The sequence below is a fragment of the Salpingoeca rosetta genome (assembly GCF_000188695.1).
Source record: "Salpingoeca rosetta unplaced genomic scaffold supercont1.5, whole genome shotgun sequence".
NCBI classification, from domain to species: domain Eukaryota; class Choanoflagellata; order Craspedida; family Salpingoecidae; genus Salpingoeca; species Salpingoeca rosetta.
In genome coordinates, this window is record NW_004754929.1 from 668,331 (window position 1) to 686,795 (window position 18,465).

The following is an 18,465-nucleotide window of genomic DNA, read 5'->3' on the forward strand; positions in this document are numbered from 1 at the left end:
ACGATGGCGGACTGTGATGAGTGTCGTCGCCTGCAGCAGCAGGATCAGCAGCAGGAGCAGCCGTTCCCTTTCGTGCGACGGTGCGCGCGCGTGTGTGCAGTGTGTGTGTGTGTGCTGTGCTGTGCTGTGCTGTGCTGTGCTGTGTTGTGCTGTGCTGTGCTGTGCTGTGCTGTGTGTGTTGTGTTGTGTGCGCAGGATGTGTTTGAGGGATTTGCTGTGAAGTGTGCTCGATGCTCACCGCAGCCGTTTTGCTTGTTTCAATACGTCCTACAACCAGGCGTCTGTGGCGGCGATTGCTTACAGCTTCGAGTCAACACACAGCACAACATGGACGAACAGCAGAGGTGTAGTTGGCATGCGTGTACGTATGTGTGTGTGTGTGAGTGTGTGTGTGTGCGCGCGGGTATGTTTATGCTTGTGTGTGTGTGTGTGTACATGTATGTGCCCCTCGATTGGTGTTCACAGGCACAAACGCACACACATACACATACATGTACATGCCGTGTATCACACAAAAGGACTTTCGATATGACTACAGCCTGGATCCGTATCGATTGAAGAAGGACATCAGGCACTGTTTCAAGGAGTTGAGTGTGGATGATGGACTGCGGGCCTTCCTGAGGCAGTGTTACGAGCGCCACGCACGGCTGTTTCCGTTCTTCGTGGATCTTTTCTCCTTTCACATCCTGCGCATCTTCATGAGCCCAACCACAACAAACGCGCTCTGCTTTCGAGGTAAGAGGAGTATTGTGTGTGTGTGTGTGCGTGTGCGTGTGTGTGTGTGTGTGTGCGTGTGTGTGTGTGTGTGTGCGTGCGTGCTCGTACTGTGTGCGTGTATAAGTGGAAGATGGCATTGTGATCGAAAACGGCCACGGCCTGGTGTTGCACTCAGCAATTCTGGCGCACGCTTGTGGTTTGAGGGGACAGGTGGCATGTATGTCTTGTCCAAGGAGCAGCTGCGATTGCTATTGGACCTGGATCCAACGACACAGCTCGGTGGGCCGCAGTGCGTAAGAGGGTATGGGTGTAGCTCTGTTTTAAACGTCATGTCATGTCATAAGCGTGCTATTGTCGGTGCTGCTGAAACGCTGACGATGGTGGCGTGTTTTGCTGCTGCCGTGCTCTTAGATCGCCTTCTTGATATCGGAGCGGGCGACGGCGGCGTCACCGCAGAGTTGGCCCCCTTATTCCAGCACGGTAGGGGGGAGTGTGTGTGTGTGTGTGTGTGTGTGTGTGTGTGTGTGTGTGTGTAGAAGTCGGGTACTGACAAACGAAATGCGACACACACACACACACACACACACACACACACACACACACACACACACACACACACACACACACACACACACACACACACACACACACTCTCTCTCTCTCTCTCTCTCTCTCTCTCTCTCTCTCTCTCCCCTTCGCTCTCTCACTGCAAACAAACGCACATTACACAGTTGATGTGACAGAAACAAACCGAATGATGCGGTGGCGCCTGGCCCAGTATCCAGATTGGACGTGCCACGATGAACAGACTTGGAAGGATACCCCATACCGCTTCGATGTCATCACCTGCTTCAACGTCCTCGACAGGCGAGTCGCGCCACGAGTCACGGTTGTAACCGTGGTCGTGGTCGTGGTCGTGGTCGTGGTCGTGGTCGTGGTCGTGGTCGTGGTCGTGGTCGTAGCCGTGGTCTTGGTGATGTGGCATGGCTACAACCAACAGCTGGCAAGCATTACTTCTTCGTGCTTCACGTTACATGCTCTTCAACACCACCTCAATCACCGCCCCCCCTTCAAATATCACTTCCTCAGGTGCGAGCTGCCGTGGACGTTGTTGCAAGACATGCGAGACAAGCTGACGCCAAACGGGCATCTCGTCGTCGCTCTTGTTCTCCCCTATTCCCCGTACATCGATGACCATGGTGAGCTGTGTGGTATGTGATTTCCGGAGGGGGGGGGAGCGTGCAGACATGCAAAATTGTCGTGGCATGCTCAGTCGTGTTGATGGTGAAGTCGATGGAGTGTTACTGGTGACACAACGAGTCGGCGATGTTTGCGTTCACGCTCACACATAAAAATACCACACACAATTACGTTCACGCGCACATACACACACGCAATTATTCACACGCACACATACACACACATACTCATACGCACACACACACACACAGGCCCACGCGGTAGGCGGCCAAGGGAACAGCTGCAGCTGTTTGGCGCATGTTATGAGGATTACATCAACGCATTTCACCACTTTGTTGCACAGCCCCTCGGCATGGAAATCACGGTGAGACTGTGGTGTGTGTGTGTGTGTGTGTGTGTGTGTGTGTGTGTGTGTGTGTGTGTGTGTGTGTGTGTGTGTGTGTGTGTGTATGTGTGTGTGTGTGCGTACGCCAATCATTGACCAGCCGCACGCGTTCCACCACGCTTTGCCTTTTCCCAACATCAGGCCATTGCGCGTGCGCCGTACATGTGCGAGGGCGACATGTACAAGCCGTTCTATCTTCTTCACGACTTTATCATCGTCCTGCGGCGCAAGCACGGGTGAAGAGGGGAGGGAGAAACCCTGCCGACATACATGTTAGCAGCGGTGGTGATTCGTGTGTGTGTGTGTGTGTGTGTGTGTGTGTGTGTGTGTGTGTGTGTGTGTGTGTGTGTGTGTGTTTTGCATTCAAGGCGACAGGTGTAACCAAAATTTCATGTGCACGGTGAACATGACGTCCTGCCAGCCAGCATGCACCCGCTCCGAGTTTACACGCACGCACAACCAAATGGCGTACTGTGTAATGCAAACGTAACAACCACACAAGCGGAATGATTCCCGACACCCATCCACGCGCTCTCGACAACAACACAACGCAACAAAGCAACAGGAAGAAAAAAGTTCATTGATGTAACCGAGCAAGCACAGAGCAAGAAAAAGCGAACCAAAAAAGGGGGGGGGCAAAGCAAAGCAGTGTGTGTTATCGGGGCGTTGCAGGTGTGCTCTGCGGGCGAGAGCTGGGCTGGGCAAGCTCCACCACACTGCCAGTCACACTGTGCTGCATACGCTCGTGGCTGAAGCTTCCAAGTGTCATGTCTGGGAGCTGGCTCCTCGCACACGTCTCCTCCACATCGGGGATGCGCGTCTTCTCGACGGCAATGCCACAGTCTGCATGACAGTGCAGCGAACAACAGGATGTGAGCCGGGCAGTCAGTGGTGGTATTCAAGGCCAATGCACATGGAAAACAGTAATCACGCGAGCGACACATGGTGTGTGGTGTGCTTGCTTGAACGATCACAAATGCACACGCACAAACACACAAACGCTCACGCGTCTGCATCATCAGCATGCACACAAGCATACAAGCACTTCCATAAGCACAGATCAGCCCACACACCCGGACACGAGGACATAAGGACACGCACACACACACACAATCACGCACACACACACTCACCCACACTTACACAAGTACACGTACAAGCATACAAGCACAACGAAGCGTTACGCTCACATTTGCAGCGATAGCACTTGCGGGAGAGGGCACGCGCGAGCTTGTTGTTGCTCACAGCACATCGTTCAGAAGACGACGTGACTTTGCTCGCCGTAAACGCGTGGCCGTTCATCACATACAGCCGGCGCGTCTGGAATGATGCATGTGGGAAGATCGATGCAGCAGTTAGCCAGCACGCGTGGTGGAACCGAGGCAAGACATTATTGCACCACACGTGCACCCCCACGCAACACCGCGCCACATCACATGACACGAGACAACAACACGTGAGTTGAGATTTCATCACACCGCACAACGTCACCCGACACCATACAGCACGCGACAACATGTGGTGTTGATTGTGTGGTGTTGCTTGTACCTTGCCCTTCCATCTGGCGATGTGAGGGGGCACTTCCGAGGCGTTCTCCACCGACAAATGCGTTCCATACCTGATGCATACGCAGAGCATCATCAACAAACAAATGAGAGGTCAATAAGAAATGGAGGGAAGGAAGTGATGGGGGGGGGGGGTGAAAAGCGATGGAGAAGGGGGTAATCGCGACATCACACCGAGTTCTCCCACATCGCACACAACATACACACATACATACATACATACATACATACATACACACATACATACACACATACATACATACATACATACATACATACATACATACATACATACATACATACATACATACATACATACATACATACATACATACATACATACATACATACATACATACATACACAGAAATATACACACAGATATACACACAGACACACACATACACACACATATACACACACACGCAAAACACACGATTGACTGACGAGTGTGTTGTCTCGACGAGGACGACGGGTCTGCGGCCTGGGATGGCCCATCCCGTGCCGTGGCTCACGTCCGTCAGCCCGCTCATTCCAGAGATCACGCTCGGCGCAGTCAACGCCCTGCAGGTGACCACGCATGCAAGAAGCAGCGGCAGTGTAAGGCATGGCGTGGTGCGTATGAATGTGAATATGATGGAAACTTGGGCATGAGCGAGTACGCATTGGGCATGCGCACGAGTTTCATCGGCGCTGTAGTCTTGCCGAACACGATCACTCTGGCGATGGTGCAGCAGCGACTTACGACGTGTTGCCGGCTTGCTCTGCGTCCAATCGCGCCAGCGCATCCTGCCAAACGCATACAAAACATTCACAAAATTTGATACATCAGCAAAATACATAACACACACCACCGCCATCTCCAGTCACCTCGTTGATTCGGCCCTACGCCTCCCCTCCTCCTCCCACAACAATATCCCCCTCCTGCTCCTCCCACAACAATACCTCCCCCGCCCCCACCTGGCTGAGCCGTGTCGGCGGCTGTGTTGGCAGCAGCCGGTGCTGTGGAGATATGGGCGGTGATGCGACCCCGTTCATGTCATTGCCGTCAACAACAACAGCAGCGTGCTCCTGCATGGTGGGAAGCTGTTGCTGTTGCTGTCGTTGTTGGTGTTGTTGGTGCTGTCCGTGATTGGACAAACGTGACGCTGACGTGCCCGCGTGCTGCAGCTGCCGCAGTACCAGGTCGGTGCCGCTGGTAATGTGCGGTGGAGGCATGTGCGTGTGGGTGTGCGCGTGCGCGTTTGTGCTGTACTGCGAGTGGACTGGAGGCGCGTCTGTTTTGACGCTGAGGCGGCGCGGGGTTGCGTCTGCACTGGAGGGCCACATGCGATTGGATCGCGACAACATTGGCGACGACGGCGCAGGAGCGGGATCTGAGGCAGCACATCGACGCGTGGTTGCATGGTTGCATGGTTGCATGGGTGGTTGGGTGATTGGATGGAATGAAAGGAACGAAGGACAGTGGGACACGGCGGGGCACTGTGAATTAAGGATGGAAGTAGGCGTGTGATGGCAGGGGATTGTGTGGACAGGCGCTAGCGTGCCATGTGCATTTACCTCCTGGTTTGGCGGGCCGCCAGCGAATAGTGAGCACACCCTTGGGGATTTCTGTACGCGGAAGACAGGAGAGGGGGGGGGGGATTGAAGGAAATGGAGTGGTGTGGTGTGGGGGGGGGGTGCAGAAGTGCATAAAGTGGTGTTGAGGTGGGCACGAGAAGAAGAAGAAGGGGGCAATATGATGATGATGATGATGATGATGATGATGATGGTGGTGGTGGTGGTGGTGGTGGTGGTGAGGAACGGCATAAAAGTGTCACGAATCACTGCAGTGCACATGTGCAACAGGTGCAAAGACAGGGCGCAACGCCAGCGCACCATCTCAAGCAGTCCCCATGAACACATCAACGCATGCATGCACGTACCCATATTTGTGAGGCGACCCCGCAGCGAGATTGGGAAGAGCTTGTTGGGGTCTGTGAGCAGGTGCTTTGCGCTCATGTTTGCTGTGCCGATGCACACGGTGGCGGGTGACTCTTCAAACACCTCAAACACAACACTCGACTCCATGTGCAATGTACTACACACACCCACACAGACAACAGGCACAGGGTGTGAGTGTGAGTGTTAGGGTGAGAGAGTGTGTGAGTGTTAGGGTGAGAGAGTGTGTGAGTGTTAGGGTGAGTGAGTGAGAGTGTGTGAGAGTGTGCTGGCGATGCAAGTGTTGATGCAACTGCCGATGTGTCGAGGACAGGAAACTGGTTCGCATGACTGAAGAAGAAGAAGCGACAGTCGCACTTCTTTTCATTCGCAATCTCGCCTTACCCCTCATACGCCACTTTCATCCAATGCACACACATACATACTCACACACACGCACACATACTCGCGCACACGCGCGCGCGCACACACGCACATACTTGCACGCACACCTATACTCTCTCGCACACCTATACTCACACGCACACACTCACATGACAGTCTCGTCTGAGAAGTGGCAGCTGCTGTCGTGGACGCCGACAATGCGCGTGCGGAACCGCTGCGAAGGGCTGCACAGATGCCAGATGCCAGTTGCAGATGTGGTCGTGGCCATGGCGCGGAGTGGTGAGCACTCACAATCAACGCAACAAACACACACGCACACATGAAAGCACACAAACTCACACAAACACACACACATAATTATACACGCAATCACATGCACACATACACACATACACACACACACCTGTCGACGGTGACTGTGCAGGAGACGCTGGTGTCTGCTCTGGCGGTGATGAGATCCTGGGCGGATATGAACGACAGCTTGATGTTCACGTCCTCGCCATCTGCAGCGCGGAGAGATAGGAAGCGCCGCGTGCCAGTGATGCAGACACAGAGTAGCGTCAAATCAAAGGGCAGACACAAAATACGCAGTGTGAACATACATATTTCAACACATGCGCACATGCACACACATACACACACACACACACACACACACACACACACACACACACACACACACACACACACACGGGCACGCACGCACCTCTAAACTTTGACAGGGCGTCACTGGTTGTGGTGGTGTGCGATGCAACGCGGCTGGGCGCCTGTGACGATCGAATTCCAGGAACATGGCGGAGAATGTTCGCTGTCTCCGTTGGGGGTGGGTCGCTCAAGTGCCACTTTGATGGAGTGTGTGTGTGTGTGTGTGTGTGTGTGTGTGTGTAAGCGCGTACGAAAGCGAGAGTGCTTGGGTGGCGGTACTGGAAAGCGGGCTGGTATGTGTAGGTGAGCGAATGAGAGAGCGGACACGGGCAATACATCATCATCATCATCATCATCATCATCATCATCATCATCATCATCATCATCATCATCATCATCATCATCATCATCATCCACACACCTGCAGGGACTTTGGGGCCGTGATGAAGGACTTGAGGGCTTTGATGATGCGCGGATGAATCAGCGACGTCGAAATCTGAAGTGTTGTGTTGGTGTTGAACACGACAACATACAAACATGATGACATGGTGACACGAGGACGAGTGAATGACGACATGAGTCAGTCACGACGTTAAGCAAAACCAAACAACCGGAACCACACACGCACACACACACACACACACACACACACACACACACACACACACACACACACATACACACACACACCTGGCCCGTGTGGCTGGTGGATGCGAGCTTGACATCCCGCACGTTGCGCAGACTGAGCGAAGCAACAGCGTCGTCGCCAGGCGTCATTGTGAAAAACGCCTGTTGTGATGGGCGGCAGCATGGCACAGAGAAGGCAAGTGTGAGGAGACATGGCATGCACGGCATGGTAGCACTGTATTTTGTCTGTCCGTGTGCATGCGTGTGTGTATGTGTGTGTATGCTTGTCGTTGCCTGTCTGTATGTCTCTCCTGCACACACACACACACACACACACACACACACACACACACACACACACACACACACACACTCTCTCTCTCTCTCTCTCTCTCTCTCTCTCTCTCTCTCTCTCTCTTTCACACACACTCTCTTCACTCACCTCCTCCCCCTCTCCCCCTCACACGGAAAGCCACATGCAGCTACACACCTTTGCCCTGAGGGAGACGACAGTGGTTGTGATGCGGTGGCTCGGGGGAACTGCAACCTCCATCGTCATGGCGCCACTGCCCTTGCTGCCACGGATGTGGATATCGCAGGCGAGAAACAGCTGGCGCGATCCCGTGCTCGTGTCGACACCAAAGCACCGCATCTTGGACAGCGTCGGCAGCGGGCACGACTCAAGGCTCACCGACAACACCTTCAACGGCCGCTGTAGGTGGGGCGGTGTGCGTGAAAGAGGGAGAGAGAGAGAGAGTGTGTGTGTGTGTGTGTGTGTGTGTGTGCGTGCGTGAAAGAGTGTGAGTGTGTGTGTGTGTGTGAGTGTGTGTGCGTGAGAGAGTGTGAGTGTGTGTGTGTGAATAGTTTAGACACCGCAAGAATCACGACACAACTACCACGAACGAAGGCTTCAACACCGCAAATACAGCAACACGCACACACACACACACGCAACACACACACACACAACACACACACACGCACACATGCATGCATGCACACGTGCACGAGGCATGCGGGCGCACCACGGATGTGCCGAGCGGCTGTTGTGCCGGTTGAAACTCGTCGTTGAGGGCGCGAACGAGGACGCGCTGCAATCGCTCGCGACCGAAGCGCGGCGCGTGCTCTGTCCACCACATGTTAAGCCAGTTGACGCTCTCCTTGTTGGAGGCGTTTTGCTCTGTCATGAGGCCGGCGGCAAGGACGGCGGCTGTGGCTGCGACGAGAAACCCGCCAACAACCAGCGGTAGTGGCAGCTTCACCCCACACGCGCCCTGTTGTGGGACACCGCAATACACACACACACATGAGACCATAATGGCACGCATGTCAACATGAAGCGCGCACAACGAGCACGCGCAATGTACACCGAGCACATGCGTTGCACAAACAACTCCATGACAGCTGTATTGTGGCCAGCATCAGAGTAAACAACGCACACACACAGAGACTAACATACGCTATGTGCGCGAGCACACCCACCCACACCCACACACACCCACACAAACAATACACGTGCACGCACCTCCGTGCCGGTGAGACATTCCTGAACACGCCCGATAACCCACTGCTCCAGGAAGACGCGCATGAACGACATGCTGTATGTATCCAACATGTCCATCCACCACATCCACCAGCCCAGTGCTGCACGCTGTTGTTCTTCTGGCTGCTGTTTGTCATCAGAGGTCGTCTCTGGCATCTTCTCTGTCACTGTTGGGGTGATTGCTTCCTGCTCAGACTGCGTTGCCTCCTGCTCAGCGCCATCGCCGTCATTGGAGGCACTGATCTTTGAAGACGAGTCTGGTGTCCCCTGCTGATGTTGCATCTCCTTCGTTTCCTTGAGTTCGTCTCCTTCTTCTTGTATGTTTCTTTCCTGCTGCGCCTCCGGGTCTTCTTGCGCATCATCGGCTCGTGGGTGCACCTCCTCGTGCAGCTGCTCCTCTGTGTCCTGTGTCTCTGGCGACGCCGTGGTCGCGGACACCACTGGAGACGACGGCGGGATACGCCCCTGCAGCTGCGTCACGTCGTTGGCCAGTGGGTCGTCGTCAACGGCACTTGCACCGCACACCAGCTGCGGTGCCACCGCTGCCATCATTACCACCATCATCGCCGCTGCCACCATCAGCATCATGCTTACAGCGGCAGCTCTGCTCCTCCGCACCCTCCCCATCCTCACCATGTTGCACTGCCACAGTCCAAGTCCAAGTCTCAGCACTGCCAACACACACAACAGCTCCACCACCTCAACAACCGCAAACAACAACCGCAAACCGATCGCCAGCGAGCACAAACTGCGCTGAACACCACAAATTGCACACCAGCCATCGGCCGGATATGATGTCTTCTCCCACTGCTGCGCCGTTCCATGAGGCAGACCTGCCGTGCGTGATCTGCAAGCGCAGGGAGATCACAGAGGACAATGACATGATCAAGTGCAAAGGGGACCGATGCGCCATCGTCGTCCATCAAGGTGCAACTCATGTGTGTGTGTGCGTGAGTGTGCGTGAGTGTGCGTGAGTGTGCGTGAGTGAGTGAGTGTGTGTGTGTGTGTGTATGTGTGTGTGTGTGAGTGTGTGTGAGTTTGTGTGTGTGTGTGAGTGTGTGTGTGTGTGTGGGCGCGATTGTGTGACAGTCAGCCAGTGGACTTTGTGAGGGTTGGCTGTGCTCGCGTGTTTTTCAATGCTGCTGCCACTTTGGCATGCTCGTGTGAGTGTGTGTGAGCTCAATGCTGTGTATTCGCTGTCATTGACATCCATCGTCCCTATTGACGCGCTCCACAACAACGCGATTCACCTTCAGCGTGTTATGGCGTGCCTGCGGTTCCGCGCCATGCGTGGTACTGCCGTCGCTGCGAACCCCATTCCCTCTGCCGCGCTTCAAAGAAGGTGCGCTCTATCACTGCTTTTTGGCTTGTGTATGCGCACGCGCAACAGCGCACAACCTGCACGATCGAATATTTGTTTCGTGGTATGGGGACAAGCCTGTCACCACTCTCCCCGTCCCCTCACCAATCCCTTTTGCCGTGCTTTCCACCGCTCGCTCTTAGAAATGCTTTGCTTGTCCCCGCAAGGATGGTGCCCTCACAGAAACAACCAGCAAAGGTTCGTGTGTTTGCACTTGTACTTGCCTGCTTGCAGTGCATGCGCGCTCGCTTGCCTGCTTGAAGCGCTTGCAGTCCATGCATGCATGCTGTGATGGTTTGCAGGGGTTGCGTTGGTTGCCCGTATGCACGATGTGCGCTTCTCTGCACTGACGTGCTTTTTTTTTTCCTCGACTGCCCGTTTCCTCGCAGCGTGGGTGCACGTTGCCTGTGCCATGTTCTGCAACGGCATGAACTTCCAGGATGAGCGCAAGCGATACGTCGTCGACGACTCCAAGATCAAGCGCTCGGACCTCGGCCGCGCGGTGCGTTTGGTGGGCCGCGTTGTACCCCGTATGCATTGCTGCCCGTTTTGGTGGTGAAGAGATGCCGCTGTCTCGGCGTCAACAATCGCGGGTTGTTGATAAAGTGGCACCACTTCATTCCTGTAATGTTTATGTTTGAGGCACAGCCGCAGCTCACCCGATACCCTTTCCCTTGCGGCAGGCCTGCTGCATCTGCAACTCGCGCGGCCAGCACGACGTCGCACACGTCGGCCTCAGCGTGTCCTGTACCATCCCGCACTGCAGCCGCAGCTTGCACGCTTCATGGTTGGTGTTGATGGCGGTGGTGGTGTTGTTGATGGTGACGATGGCAGTGTTCGTGGTGGTGCTGCTGATGCGAACACACACACACACATGCACACACACACACTCACTCACACACGCACACACGCGCCTGTCCTGAATGCTTTCTCTGTTCAACTCATGCACAATCACGATGCAACTGCATGCAGCGCACACCACGAAGGGCTGACAGTGCTTGAGTACGACGTGCCGGCGGGGCTTCCCCCACAGGCAATGGCGGTGACGTGTCCACAGCACAAGCCCAAGATGGAGGCTCTCCTCAAGAAGAAGGCCAAGGGAAAGCAGCAGCATGCACGTGCTCTCAAGCATACGCGCAGCGGGAAGGCGTCGCCCAGCCAGCGAACCAGCCGCAGGAGCAGTAGCAGCAACAGTAGCAGCGCAAGCAGCAGTGCTCGTGGCAGCGAATCGGGTACAGGTGGTGGCGGTGGGGCTGGTGTTGATGGCGCAAGTTGTGGGAGAACTCGATCCGGGAGGCGACGCGTGTCATCGACAGCGGTTGCTGGAGATGAGAACGGGGACGAGGATCAGGAGGACAGCAAGATGGACACGCGAGGTGAGAAGGGCGATGGCAACGATACCGGTGACAACAACACAACCGGTGATGGTGATGGTGATGGTGATGGTGATGGTGGTGATGGTGATGGTGATGGTGATGGTGATGGGAACGAGTCAGACAGGTTGCGGGGCTCTGGGCGGGCAAGAAAGCGGAAACAGAGCGGCGCTGCGAAACAAAAGCGTGCGCGACGAAAGGCAAGAGACCGCGAGGACGATAATGACGACGACGACGACGACGATGATGGCGATGGTGGTGATGATGACGCTGGCGGTGGTCGGCAGCGTGCCAGAAGACGGGCGAAGCGCGGGCCGTCAAGCAGCAAGCGCCAGGAGAGCGGCGCATCCACAGCTGGGGCAAGCACATCAAGTGCGAGCACATCAAAAGCACCATCGTCATCGTCATCGTCAGGGGCAAGGGGCAGACGCAAAGGAGGAAAGCGAGGGCGGCCAAAAACTAAAGTGAGCATTGTGTTGCGCGCGCGCGCGTCTGTGCCTGTGCGCGCGCGCGTCTGTGCCTGTGTGTGTGTGTGTGTTGTTAAAGAACTGCGAACTTGATGCCTCCTTTCTTCAGTTCACGTTGACCGCTTGTCTCGTGTCTACAGCAACTGCCGAAGCCCACAGACCTGGACCAAGTTCCAGGTGAGTGATCAACCGAGCAATAATGTTTGATTTGCAAGCACAGCCACACACACACACACACACACACACACACACACACACACACACACACACACACACACACACACACACACACACACACACACACACACACACACGGGGACAGAGGTTGAGCACGGCCCACTGCAGGCTGCGCTCATTGGCGGGCAGGACACGCTCGGATCGAAGCTCGTCCAGCTGCAGACCAGGCAGATGGTCGCCGACTTCAGAGATGTAGGTCCGAGTGTGTGTGTGTGTGTATGTATGTGTGCGTGTGTGTGTGTGTGTTTGTGTGTGTGTATGTATATATGTATGTGTGCGTGTGTGTGTGTGTGTGTACACAAGGCCGTGCATCTGTTGCCTCAAGTGTTGACGTTCGTGTTCTCATTTCTTCACCACACCATGTGCCCGCTCGCCCCTCCAATGCCACGCGCCATCACCAGTCCCTCGAGCACTTTTCGTTTGAAGAAAACTACTCGGCGCTTCTTCGCATCGCCGCTCTCCAGGTGCAGAGGTGATGGAGTCATTATGGGAAGTGACGGCAAGGATGCAAGCGTAAACGACTCACCTCATGCACATCTATCGTTCACACATACACACGCACGCACACACACGCACGCACGCACACGTACAGGCGACGACGCGGGGAAATGTGCAAGAGCTGCAGGATCTCGTGGCAAAGAAGGCGCGGCTGGAGGAGCAAATTGCCGCCGAGGAGAGCGACATTCGCAAGTTGAGTGATTCGAGCGCGCTGCTGTCGTGTGACGATGCGCTCACAGCTGCCGCAAGCGACGACGTTGCACTGCCGTCAAAGACAGACGAGATGAAGGGCCTCGCCCTCGCGGTGCGTAGTGCCGCCCATCGCGTGCAAATGTGTGCGTGTGTGCGTGTGTCTGTGTGTCTGTGTGTCTGTGTGTGTCTTTGTGTCTGTGTGTGTCTGTGTGTTTGCGCGCTTCATCACCTCTCCCCATGCTTGCTCGTCTTCCTCACCCACCCACCACCACCACCACCACCACCCATATACGACCCGTTGCAGGTGCTGAGTGCGCTCGCCCCTGCCGATGCGCCGCCGCCAAGCGTGTGGACGATCGAGGCCATGACCAAAGCTGTCGACACAGCCGTCAAGCACAGTGGCGCGCACGCATCTACATCAACCGCATCAACCACATCACCATCGCTATCGTCATCGTCTTTGTCAGCGCGGGATGTGATTGCAGACGCAATTCGCACGTTCGCACTGCAGCCGGCCGAGGCCGAGGAGTAAGTAGCATGTGCTTGCGTGTTGGCCACGGGACGTGTCACGATTCGTTGTGAGCAGCAGTCGTGATGCGGAGGATGGCTGTGGCGTGTAGGTGCAGTGTTTGTTTGTTTGTCGCTTGCTGTTTGTTGGCGCATAATCGACGCGGTGGATGTATGTGCTCGTGTACACACAACGCATTAGCCCTTGCCTCCGTATTTTCGGTGGCATGACATGCTTCATCTATCACGTTTATGTGTCAGTCACGATTACACAACGCATCAGTCATGCCAAAGAGCAGCGCCCCACCCACCAAGCAAGGTGGAAGCCCCAAACCAACGCAGCACACTGCACACGGCACGTGTCACCCAACGGCGACACCGCCACAGCAGGCAGACCATTGCCAACAACAACAACAACAACAACAACAACAACAACAACAACAACAACAACAACAACAACACGATGCACGAAGGGGTCGCTTGCAATCCCCGCTTACATCGCACAAGCACGCGTGTGAACAACACTGAACACAGGGCGATGGGAAACCGAAAATGAAACACGTGCTTGGGTGTTGGTTGCTGGCGTGATGGCGGCGGTGGTGTGTAGGTTGATGTGCTCGCGTGTGTTGTGGAGAGGAAGGGAAGCGTGCAACAGCATCAACTGGCTGCAAACACAGCGAGGTGAACACGGTGCAAGCCGAGAAACTAGAACAAACAGACTCGTGGCACGGACAGAAAACACACACCACGGAACACGCATGCACATTGAAACAAGAAAGCTATTGCCAACAACATCAGCGAGCATCATGGCCCGAGAGGGCGTGCGCGACATCTGGGGAAACGTTGACCAGCCCTGGACGCACGCACGCCAGGCGATACCGCAAGGTAACATGTGGCCATGCAGCGAACGAGGAACAAGAAGGAAATAGTGGCAAGGAGAAAAGGGGGGGGGGGCTTTGTGGTTGTGGTTGTGGTTGTGGTGGTAGCCAGAAGCAAGGATGAGGAGAAGAAGAATGAGAAAGAGAGAGAGAGGGGGGGAGAGAAAGTTGTGGTTGTGGTTGTGGTTGTGGTTGTGGTTGCGGTGGGCAGAAGTGAGGAGCAGGAGGAGCAGGAGGAAAGAGGGCGAGGGAATGTGGCTGTTGAGGGGAGGGAGAAGGAAGCACAGGCCGGTTGAACTGAGAAAAGGAACAAGCCATCACAGCCAAAGCAAGTAAAGTCGGTGGGACAACAGGTCCGAGACATCAGCCATTGTAGCTGCGCAGAGCAAGAGAAATGAAATCGAAACAAGAAAAGAGGGAGAGAGAAGAACACGAAACAGCAGAGGGTGTGAAATTGTTATCGCCGGGGCACAAGTGGAGAAGAGGATAGACAAGGCGGTTAGAGAAGAAGTACGGAAGAAGCAACGTCAATCAAAAGAGCGAAGAAGAAGAAGAAGAAGAAGAAGAAGAAAGGAAACAAGAGCGTGTGTAAGCGGCTCAGGCGAGGGAGAGCTTCAGGGGCGCGTTCTTGGCGTTCCACGGGTTGCGTGTGCCGGGCGGCAGCTTTGGCAGGCGGGAAGGCTGTGTGTGATTGAGAGGGGTGGGGGTTTGAGTGCGTGAGTTTTGGGTGAGGTGGGAGGGAAAGGAGAAGCCACAAAGAACACACACACACACACACACAGAGAGAGAGAGAGAGAGAGAGAGAGAGAGAGAGAGAGAGAGAGAGAGAGAGAGAGAGAGAGAGAGAGAGAGAGAGACGAACCCCGGCGAGAAACAAAGGCACCACAAGGATTGAAATGTTATTAATAACTCCATGCTGACTTACTACGGAGGTCGACTAGGGAGCGAAAACTTCAGCGCAGTGGACGCAGAGAAACGACGAGGTTGGCATCTGTCGATAACAGGATTGTCAATGTTCCACACAGACCCACCGCAACTTTGATGAGGTTTTAAACGAGTCTATCCTCGGACACCTCTCAGATGATTTTGGCCTAGATTTCTACACACACCGGACGTACTGAATTACTTAGAATCAAGGCTTTCAAATCCGTCGTAGAACCGCCCTCGCTTATGGTTGGATCTCTAAGAGAGAGAGAGAGAGAGAGAGAGAGAGAGAGAGAGAGAGAGGGGGACGCAGACACACACAGACACATAGACACACACATAGACACATAGACACAGACAGACACAGACACACACAGACACAGACACACATCGCAGACACATCGCGCGGCACCTTTGGGTCCGAGTCCTGGCGGCGCTTGACGGGGTCGACCTTTGTCTCAACGTCGCCGACTTTGCTGCGGCGGCGCGGGCGGCAGTCCGGCAGGTCCGTGAGCGGCTTGCGCGACTCCGGGACCGGTGGAAGAGGTGCAAAGAGGTCGCGGTCCCAGCTCGGCATGGCCTCAAACGTGCGGCTGTTGCGCAGCGTGCGGTGGCGCAGGTGCTCGTCGGCGAGCGACCCGGGCTCCGTGCGACGACGGCGGATACGGGACGACTTCTTTGTTGACGGCGACGCCTGCTGCTTCTGCTGCTGGTGGTTTGCAAAGGGCATCTCAGTGAGTGGCGGCAGCAGGGTGTTTGGGGAGGCGTTGCTGCTTGTCTTGCCCGGCCGCGGGGACGTGGGCTCCGAGGCCGCGGTGGAGGTGCGGGGGCTGCGCATGGAGTTGCGCTTCGCTTGCACAAAGTTGCTCTGAGGGAGCAAGCGGTGCGGGGGTACCGTGTGGGCAGGCGCGTGAGAGAGAGAACGAGCAGCGTGGATGAAGAGGAAAAGGGGGTGGGAGGAGGGGATGGAAAGCATGGAGGAAGGAAGGAAACCACAACACCCACTTCCAACAACAACCCTCCCAACACCAACAACGCCCAAATCCAGGCACCAGCAGCAGCTCGTGCTCACCTCAGTCCATGACTTGCTGCGCAGAGCGTCCACACGGTAGCGCCGACGCCAGTACAGGTCAGCCTGTATGCGTCAGGGTGGATGAGGCAAAGAGGGCTTGAGTCAGTCAAGTGTGTGTGTGTGTGTGTGTGCGTGTGTGTGTGTGTGTGTTTTGACAACGCTTTTCAAAGGGCGAGGCAAGAGGAATCAAAGGCAAGGCGGAAGGCACATGGCCGCCTCCTCTTCCTCTTGAACTCCCCTCCCCATGCGCTCGTGCGCACAAACGCCAAGTCAAGCAGGCAAACACACCAGCACGAGCATGAGCACAACCACAAACACAAACACAAACAAACGGACGATAACAGGGCTCGAATGGCAACGTGCACGCACGAGCGCCCCGCGACAACACACAGACAACACGACAGCCAACACGACAGCCAATTTCCCCGCTATCCATCTTTGTCTCTCTTTTCCAACAAGCATGGCTTGGTTCAAATCATTTCAAACACCACACAACCACCAGCCACCGCCACCGCCGCTGGAAACAGCACCACTCATTCTCCAGTCGTGACGACCAGCACACCACCGCCCACCCTACTCAACGATAGCGTGTGTGCGACGACGCACCTGAACTGGGGAGAGGTTGGCGGAGGAAGCAATCTCCATGCGAGTGCCGAAAGCGGGCATGGCGTGCGTTCTTGTGAGAGGGAGAGAGAAGAAAGGATGAGAGGGGAGGGAAGACAAGAGACACGGAGGCAAGGTGGAGGCAAGGGAGAGGCAAGGGGGAGGCAAGGGGGGTACCACAAGACTCAGACAGCGAGACACACAGAAGACACAGCCACTCGAGGGTGTGTTTGTATGGTCGTGAGGTCGTCGTGAGGTGTGGCAGAAGAGGAAGAGAACGCAAAAGAAAAAGTGAGGGGAACAAGGGCAAAAAAGAGGAACGCTTGTTGCTTGCTTTTGCTTTGCTTTTGCTTTGGTGTGCATCGGTAAGCACAAGAGGACGCGTTCATCTTCGCACCCATCGTTGGCGATGCATCGCACACGCGGCACGCATATGGCTCGCTAGGTTGTCATCACACAGTGGAACAGCAGCAGCAGCGGTGCGTTGATGGCCGTGTCCCACCGCCACTGCGACCAAACGGGACACATCGACGCACCGGCAGCGAACAGGGCATTTTGCCGGCAGTGCAGAAAATATGCTGGTATTTTCAGTAGATTGTCTGTTCTGCCTCAAATCTCGCCCTTCGCAGCTGCGTTGTGGTGCGTTGTGGTGCGTTGAGTGTTGGTGGTCAGGTCGCGGCCCACGACGATGCACCGATTTCGCTCGTCCTTTGAGCGCGCCCGCAAGGTGCGTTCGTTGGTCAGCCCATGCCGCAAATTTGGCGAGACGGGAGTGTTGGTTGCCAGCATCGTCACACACACACACACATGCATGAAAATGGTTTGGTTTGCCTTGCTTGTTTGTGTCTCGCATCAACGACACTTTTACTCCACTTGGGTTGTCTGTCTTCCTGCGCCGTCTTCACCAATCCACTCCATCCATCTGCGCACGTACGTACATACATACGTCGTAGGGCTTTCGTCGAAGTCGCCGGCAACAACACCACGATCCAGACCAATCCCGCGACGATCACGACACCAGTTCAAGTGAGCGGCGTGTGTGTGTGTGTGTGTGTGTGTGTGTGTGTGTGTGTGTGTGTGTGTGTGTGTGTGTGTGTTGTTGTGTTGTTGTGTGTGTAATTGGCGTATGCGTCTGTGGTTCTTCGCTCCCGGAGGCACGTCCAGCCCCGCCTACTGAACTTGCTTGTGCCGTATTCACGTTTCGTTAATCACTGTATTGCGGGCTGCTCCCCTCGTCTTTTCAACCCCCCCACGCCTATATGCCCCGGCCCTCCTACTTGTTTGAGAGCATCCTACGATGCTGGATAGTGCCACTTGCTCTGTATTCACTCGGAACGCAAAATTGGG

General features: G+C 55.3%; 5 protein-coding genes across 6 annotated transcripts in view; 3 read left to right on the top strand and 2 right to left on the bottom strand.

The window, feature by feature from the left end:
- Positions 1-3: 3 nt before the first annotated feature.
- PTSG_02213 (uncharacterized protein) lies at positions 4-2,872 on the top strand (the record flags this gene model as incomplete). Its single annotated transcript, XM_004996642.1, has 9 exons — positions 4-80; positions 278-344; positions 519-735; positions 928-996; positions 1,129-1,197; positions 1,449-1,584; positions 1,807-1,916; positions 2,169-2,281; positions 2,444-2,872. 9 exons carry the CDS (start codon positions 4-6, stop codon positions 2,540-2,542), a joined length of 957 nt encoding a protein of 318 aa, XP_004996699.1. The 3' UTR covers positions 2,543-2,872.
- On the bottom strand, positions 2,675-9,766 carry PTSG_02214 (uncharacterized protein). The gene is made up of 16 exons (XM_004996643.1): positions 8,990-9,766; positions 8,490-8,738; positions 7,955-8,176; positions 7,528-7,626; positions 7,259-7,333; positions 6,899-7,034; positions 6,596-6,695; positions 6,342-6,416; positions 5,793-5,947; positions 5,428-5,478; positions 4,828-5,243; positions 4,613-4,656; positions 4,315-4,431; positions 3,851-3,920; positions 3,493-3,622; positions 2,675-3,145 (listed from the first exon to the last, which is right to left on the bottom strand). The coding sequence occupies exons 1-16, from the start codon at positions 9,641-9,643 to the stop codon at positions 2,958-2,960; spliced, it is 2,781 nt and encodes a 926-aa protein (XP_004996700.1). The 5' UTR covers positions 9,644-9,766; the 3' UTR covers positions 2,675-2,957.
- Positions 9,762-13,927, top strand: PTSG_02215 (uncharacterized protein). The gene is made up of 11 exons (XM_004996644.1): positions 9,762-9,934; positions 10,264-10,349; positions 10,511-10,565; positions 10,757-10,869; positions 11,051-11,154; positions 11,340-12,204; positions 12,348-12,384; positions 12,530-12,636; positions 12,846-12,908; positions 13,037-13,246; positions 13,439-13,927. Exons 1-11 carry the CDS (start codon positions 9,799-9,801, stop codon positions 13,664-13,666), a joined length of 2,004 nt encoding a protein of 667 aa, XP_004996701.1. The 5' UTR covers positions 9,762-9,798; the 3' UTR covers positions 13,667-13,927.
- A 759-nt stretch (positions 13,928-14,686) lies between these two features.
- On the bottom strand, positions 14,687-17,682 carry PTSG_02216 (uncharacterized protein). Its single transcript, XM_004996645.1, has 4 exons — positions 17,122-17,682; positions 16,516-16,578; positions 15,856-16,311; positions 14,687-15,200 (listed from the first exon to the last, which is right to left on the bottom strand). The coding sequence occupies exons 1-4, from the start codon at positions 17,479-17,481 to the stop codon at positions 15,117-15,119; spliced, it is 963 nt and encodes a 320-aa protein (XP_004996702.1). The 5' UTR covers positions 17,482-17,682; the 3' UTR covers positions 14,687-15,116.
- Positions 17,683-17,684: 2 nt separating this feature from the next.
- Positions 17,685-18,465, top strand: part of PTSG_02217 — a gene marked incomplete at its 3' end in the record, with an annotated part of 7,603 nt that continues 6,822 nt past the window's right edge. The window contains exons 1-2 of one of the 2 annotated variants that reach the window (XM_004996647.1): positions 17,685-17,845; positions 18,072-18,144. In XM_004996647.1, the coding sequence (XP_004996704.1) occupies positions 17,807-17,845; positions 18,072-18,144 (112 nt within the window). In that variant the 5' untranslated portion in view covers positions 17,685-17,806. The other variant, XM_004996646.1, reaches the window with a different exon arrangement.